At 34.1% G+C, this 7307-nt stretch overlaps 1 protein-coding gene across 1 annotated transcript in view; it reads left to right on the top strand.

The window, feature by feature from the left end:
- Positions 1-273: 273 nt before the first annotated feature.
- LOC148942429 (uncharacterized) overlaps positions 274-7307 on the top strand; it is a 12669-nt gene continuing 5635 nt past the window's right edge. The window contains exons 1-2 of the mRNA XM_089103321.1: positions 274-367; positions 1653-1962. Coding sequence (XP_088959447.1) covers positions 274-367; positions 1653-1962 — 404 coding nt within the window. The remainder of the gene's footprint in view (positions 368-1652; positions 1963-7307) is intronic.

The following is a 7307-nucleotide window of genomic DNA, read 5'->3' as shown; positions in this document are numbered from 1 at the left end:
TTTTCCCTTAATATTTTGAATGAAGTAGTGTATTAGTAGTAGCAATAGCAGTAGTGATGGTAGCAGTAGCAATGGTGGTACTTGCAGTAGCAGTAGTAGCATCCAAATATTACCTTTTTGTCAATTGGTCATCTCCCTTATCAGTTCCTGAAAGTTCCAAATTAATATAATCAGTCATTCCGGAGTTAATTCCATTTAAGAACCCTTATACACATAACGTGTTTAGATTTTAGTACAACACTCCTTTCAACATTCTCTGAAAGGCCTACATGAATGCCCTTTATCTTCTTGAAAAGTAATAATATTTTTTATGGAAAGTCAATAACATGTGCTACATGTAGTGGTAGCGGTGGCAGTAGTGGTGGTGGTAGTTGTAGAAGTAGCAGTAGTAGTAGCAGCAAGCACATATTACCTTTTTGCTTAATTGGTCATCTCCCTTATCATTTTCTGAAAGTTCTAAATTAATATAGTCAGTCATTCCTGAGTTAAGCCCTTTCGACAACCCGTACACACATATAGTATTTTGATTTAGTTCAATATTCCCTTCAAAATTCTCTGAAAGGCTCACATGAACGCTCTTTGTCTTTTTGGAAAGTAAAAGTAATCTTTATGGCAAGTCAGTAGCATATGCTATTTGTAAGCAATGAACGAATTTCCTAATTTACAGCCCTTGCCCTGCTGGGTGTGGCGGGTTGATACCCGCCAAGGGATAATTTTTAGACCTTTCAACAATGCTGAAGGAAATAGATGTCTCAAAATTTTGATTAGATGTTTGTTTTGCGAAATGATGGGTGGAGGAGGACTCTTTAAAAGGGGACTATAAATTCCAATTTCCAGTCAAATGTACCACCTAATGGGTAAATAACCCCCTATCCCATTAAAATCTTATAGGCCCCCAGGGCATAATTTACAACATTTGCCCCAGGGATCTGGTGGGTTGTGTCAACCCTGGAGGTACTGTTGTATGTCCTCTTGACTATTTTGTACAAGACGACTGTCTCAAAGTCTTGATCAGATGCGTTTGGGTATAATTGCCCCCCCCCCCCATTACTTTTGAATTTTAATAGGGAGCTAGAACTTTCAATTTCCAGCTATAACAGCCTTCTCTAATTTTGGAACTTCCAGCTACTTTACTACCTTGTTTTAGCTTTAATTCAACATTTAGAAATTGATTCTTTTCTAGCTCCAATTTGTGGTCAGCATTTATAAGATTTTGTAGGGGAGAGCCAGGTTCTGACCCTTTGGATTATCTTGGACCTTTTGAATAATCTAGTTTTAAGGTCCCTTAAACAAGCGTAAATTTTGTCGAAACATTGAAAATTTATGTATAAAGGACTACGAATTGAAGCTGCTTATTTAATATTAGTTCATAATTTTGGTCCCGATTCACTGTTACTTTTTCATACATGTGGGCAACCTTACTAAAAGTAAAAGTCTCTGAGCTAATGAATTTTTTAGGTAAATCAAAATTTTAGGGGTCCCTAGACCTGGGTGTGTAAAAACCAATTAAGTAACTTTACCTCAATTTCAATGCAATATCGAATATGATTTTTTTTCAACATGCACCATAAATCCAACACCAAATGGGCTTGAATTTCCTTTAAATTGTCTTCAACAATGATTTTAAAAGCAATAAATCTCTTTTTTTGCAGAGTGCATCGGAAGGGAAAGCTCTAGTATTCGAATCAAATGGTTAGAGATAGCCAAAAAGCCTCCATACATCGCTTCCTTGCCAATAGAACCGAATCTAAATCAGACAGACATTATTTACGAAGATCTTATAAGGAATAAATTGAAAGAGATGAAGAAAAATAAGCCGTGCCCTGGTTATTGTCCCGAGATAAAGGCTTGCGTAGACCCATCAGTAATTTGCGATGGTGTATTGCACTGCCCTTCCGGAGCTGATGAGAGAGGTCATAATTGTTCATATTACAGTGTCTGGGAAAGTTCAAGAATATACTGGTAAGCATCGACTTCTCTATTAATTAAATAAAAAAAACAAGTTTTTTTAACTGAAAGTAAGGAACGACGTTAAAACTTAAAACGAACAGAAATTATTCCGTATATGAAGGGGGCTATCCCCTCCTCAACGCCTCGCTCTTTACGCTAAAGTTTTTTTATTGTTTAAAGTAAATAGAGTTGTGAGAAAGTCAAACTTTAGCGTAAAGAGCGAGGCGTTGAGGAAGGGACAGCCCCTTTCATATACGGAATAATTTCTGTTCGGTTTAAGTTTTAACGTTGTTCCTTACTTTCAGTTTAAAAAAAACTTGTTTTTTTATTTAATTTTTGAACGTTTTTGAATTAATGCGGATTTTGATTTTAGCTCACCGTACATGAATAATTAAAACAAAAATTTGAATATCAATTTTACTTTTTTGGTTAAATGGCTTTCTTGAAACTTGTTTAATTTTATTTACGAACGTTTTTATTAGAAATAAATATACGTAAATTACGAATTAACTTACGTAACGAACTTCTATATTAATAATTTTTTAACACGTATATTAGGGCGTTTACCCCCTAGTCAATACCCTGCTCTTTTAAGCTAAAGATCGAATTTTTTTCCAATTCTTTCAAAATGACAAAAAACTTTTTTTTTTTATTTAATTTCTGATATTTTTCTTTAATAATGCTGAGAAATACGGCACCCCCTTCATAGTAATGTCCCTTCCCCCGTGAAAACTTCCTTCATGGAAAGATCCTACCATATAGGGAGCGTTCTAAAATTCCAAATAATAAAATATTCGATTAATTGTTTGAGTTTTATACGCAAAAAAAAAATGTTAGCAATTTTTACTTGTGAAATAGAAAAAAATAAGCCTTTTGAATTAAAAGTAGAGAACTAAAATAAAACTTACAACAACCAGAAATCATTAAGATTGCATTCATCCCCCCCCCCCTAGGAGGGAAGTTTTAGAATTTTTACTAGGGAGGGGACAAGAGATAGTCCACATCCGGGGAGTCAAGAAGCATAGGATATCCTTAACGGGGAAAGGAGTGTTGGAACATTTGTGAAAAACACAAGCCTAAATGTGTTTTCACGATGCCTGAAAACTTGTTTTGGGAAACTATTTTATAATTGAAATTGTACACCCAATGAAAAAAAGTGACGGTGGCATTTGCCTGCCCCAAGTCTTCATTAGCACATTTTTCTACTAGTTGTATTGAAGAAAAGTTAGTAAAAAGTTAGAAAAGTTAGAAAAGTTAGAAAGAAGCTATTTAGTTAGCTTCAAAACATTACACAATTACATGATAAAGAATAAACACACATTATAAAAACATAAATTTAAGTTCTATTTCTTGGCTTTTACTAAGACTATCAGCAATGGGTTGAGGTAAACGACCGTTGTATAGTGTAAATAAGCTTTCAGATTTGTTGAAATACTATATATAACTTTTTATTGAATTGAACAAAAAAACAAGTTTTTTAACCGAAAGTAAGGAGCGACATTAAAACTTAAAACGAACAGAAATTATTCCGTATATGAAAAGGGATATCCCCTGCTCAATGCCTCGGTCTTTACGCTAAAGTTTTTTATTGTTTATAAAATAGAGTTGTGAGAAAGAGTCAAACTTTAGCGTAAAGAGCGAAGCGTTGAGGAGGGGACGGCCCCTTTCACATACAAAATAATTTCTGTTCATTTTAAATTTTAATGTCGCTCTTTACTTTCAGTTAAAAAAACTTGTTTTTTTTTATTTCTGAACGTTCTTTTATTAATGCAGTTTTTGATTCACCACACATGAATAATTAAAACAAAATTTGAATATTAACTTACTTTTTTTGGTTAAATGGCTTTCCCGAAAGTTGTTTAATTTTTTTTATGAACGATTTTATTAGTAATAAATATACGTAACTTACGAATTAACTTAGCCTACGTAACGAACTTCTATATTCATATATTTTTAATACGTATATTAGGGGGTTCGCCTCCATTTCAATACCTCACTCTTGACGGTAAAGTTCGGATTTTGTGCCATTTCTTTAAAAATGACCTCTTAATCACAAAGGCCGTTAATTAAAATAAATAGCTCTTATGAAAGTAATAAAAAATCTTTGGCTTAAAGAGCGAGCTATTGACTAGGGGGCGAACCCAATCATATACGTAATAGTTTCAGTTCGTTTTAGGCTTTGATGTTGCTCCTTACTTTCAGTTGAAAAACTTTTTTTTTTTTTTATTTAACTTCGGATCGTTTTTTTAAATAATATTGGGAAACCCGGTGCTGCCTTCATAGCAATGTCTCTTCCCCCATGAAAACTTCCTCCGTGGAAAAATCCTCCCACGTAACTCCCGATCCACCCCCCCCCCACTACCAGCAATAATCACCCCTGAAAGCGTCTGTATACTTCCCAATAACCGACATTCAGCATATATAAACATTCGGCAAAATTCAAAACTTGCAGCCCTTCTCTCGGGAACTGCGGGGGATTAAGTCATCCTCAAAGACATAGCTATTATATTTTTCGACCATGCTCAACAAAATGGCTATCCCAAAATTTTGGTAGGGCTACTTTGGGGAAAAAATGAGCATGGGAGGAGGCCTAGTCGCCCTCCAGCTTTTTGGTAACTTAAAAAGGGAACTAGAACTTTTAATTTCTGTTCGAATGAGCCCTTCCTACGCAACTTACTTACAGTTTGTTACCACGAACTGTTTGATTGAGTCAATAGGGGGATTGATGACTTATATTAATAAATTTAAAGAACTTTTTCCACCAAAAAAGCTTTTCAAAGAAAATTAAACAGCTCCATTAAGCCAAAAATGGGCAGAAATAGAGTAAAATAATGTACCAAGCATAAAACTACCTTAAATCAGCATCAATGAATAAATCAAACCTAAAACGAACAGAAATTACAATAGATAACCGAGTCAAACTCAAAACGAGCAAAAATTAACATGAGCAGGGCTGATAACCCCTGTGCCTTCTCAAGATCAGAACATAATTTGCGCTTTACTGAAAATAAAATACATTTTAAGTGTTTTCACTTTTTCTAATTTCATAAATAAAAAATTATCAACACTTTAATGAAAAAATATCAGTATATGTCAATTCAACTGACAATCCATGGTCATTTGTTTTTTGTTTTTTTTTTCAGTAAAGCGCAAATTATATTCTGGTCTTGAGAAGGCATGGGGTTTATCAGCCCTACTCATGTTAATTTTTGCTCGTTTTGAGTTTGACTAGGCTATTTATTGTAATTTCTTTTTGTTTTGAATTTCATTTACTTATTGATAGTGAATTGTGGTAATTATACACTTGGAACATTATCCGACTATTTCTGCTCATTTTTGGCTAAATAAAGCTCTTTACTTTTCTTTGAGAATCTGGTTTTGCGGAAAAAGTTTTTTAAAATAATTTTTGTTCCTTTTTTATTGACAAAGTCTTTCGTATTTTTAATTTTTATATAATTTTGGTTTTATTATACAAGAACCTATAATTTGGGTTGCTAATTGTATGTTGGAGAAACTTTTTCAACAATTTTTAATCATGACTCAAACAGTATTTCTTAATTTAATTTTTGTAAATTGACCTGAAAAATTAAACTTAATATCATTCCCAAAAGATTCTATTCATGCTCTTTGACATCCTGATTATATTTACGCTCTTTTTATTTATTTAAATTATAAGATGAGAAGTAGTAATAGTAGTAGCTCCAAAAATTTCAACCTAATAACCCCTAGTCGATATATCGCTGAGGTGTCTTATCGGCAACCATAAACACAATACCTTTTCGTTTAGTTTAAAGCCAAATTTAGTTTTAAGGCATAATGGTCCGATTGCATAATTGTGGGGGGTGGACATGCAAAATATCCCTAAAGACATAGTTGTTGGAGTGTTCTACTATGCTGAACAAAAGGGCTTTCTCAAAATTTTAACTTGATGTGTTTTGAAAATGAAAGGGCTCGGGAAAAGGGCTGCTTGCCCTCCAATCTCCTTTTACTCTTACAAAGGGCACTAGAACTTTTAATTGCGAATCGAATTAGCTCCTTTAAAAGCTTCAATTATATTTATGGATATTATAGAGTGGTGCTGCCTATGATATTGCTTATATGCCCTTTTGAAAACCAGCTTGCATATAGTTTTTTCGTTTAATTTGAAACTTCTCCTAAACGTTCCCTTAAGGTTTCACCTTAATACCCTTAGCTTCATCAGTTATAGTAACTATAGCGTTAGTAATAAGAGCATACACATAGTGCCTTTTGGTTAGTTCAAAATCCCACGCAACCTACATTAAAGGTCTAAATTAATTATATAAGTTGTTCTTCATATATTGCTTTGTAATCTTTTAGAAAGCCCACAGACTCAAAGTTTATTTTGACTTAGTTCAATATCCACCTAAATATTCCTTAAAAAAAAGAATATGACATTAGACTTTAGAGTCCCTACCGGTGGTACTGATCTCCGTTTCTTGGCCCTTCAGCCAGGAAGTGCAATGGTGGGTTGGGGGCCAACCATCCTGTGCTTTCGCACACCCTTCCTGTTTACCTTACCCAGATTTCTCCAGGTATTCATTTAAAGCTGGGTAGACTCTGGCTGAGCTTACAAAGTCACACCACTGACCTTAACATTCCTCACATCAAGCCCCGTCAGTTTCAACTTCACACACCAAACTTTTTCTAAGACATTGTCGTTACGCCCTTTTGACAAACTGCATAAGACAGCGTGTCGTGATTCAGTTCACCTTCCCCCTCAAAATTCCTTGATAATTTCACCTTCTTACGCTTAAGAAGAGTTGTAATAGAAATCACAGTAGTAGTATTGATAATAGTAGTAATGGTATTGAATATCAGTACTACTACTACTAGCAGAAGTATTAATATATTGCCTTTTGGTCAGTAGAATATCCCTCTCAAGTCCTGGAAGTTTTAACCTAATGCAATTAGCCATTGCTATGACATTGCTGATATATCCTTTTGTTAACCTGTGTGTTCATATACTTCTTGAAATTTACATCTCATTTCTCTTAGCCTCACAATTAGTTTCAATGCAGTAATAGTAGTATTAGTAGTAGTAAAAGTAGTAGTAACAGTAGAATTAACAGTAATGTACACATATTGCTTTTTGGTGAAATGATATTCCCCTTTAAGCATTCTCTGAAATTTCCAGCTTAATACCTAAATCAATTTTTGAGATGCGCTATTTTGACAATATTCATGCACATAGCTTCATTTGATTTTGCTCAAATTTTCCGTCAAAACTGTAAATGGAGTAGTGTGGTAGTAGTTGTGGTGGAAGTTGTAGTAGTATGAAAGTTCTGGATATTATGTCTTTGAAGATGATAAACCCTCTCCACACTCCACAGGGAAAG

Source organism: Artemia sp. Qi Xiang Cuo, chromosome 17 (genome assembly GCF_049724085.1).
Source record: "Artemia sp. Qi Xiang Cuo chromosome 17, ASM4972408v1, whole genome shotgun sequence".
Lineage (NCBI taxonomy): Eukaryota > Metazoa > Arthropoda > Branchiopoda > Anostraca > Artemiidae > Artemia > Artemia sp. Qi Xiang Cuo.
The sequence above is the reverse complement of the archived record's forward strand: the minus strand, read 5'-3'. Positions and strand labels throughout refer to the sequence as shown.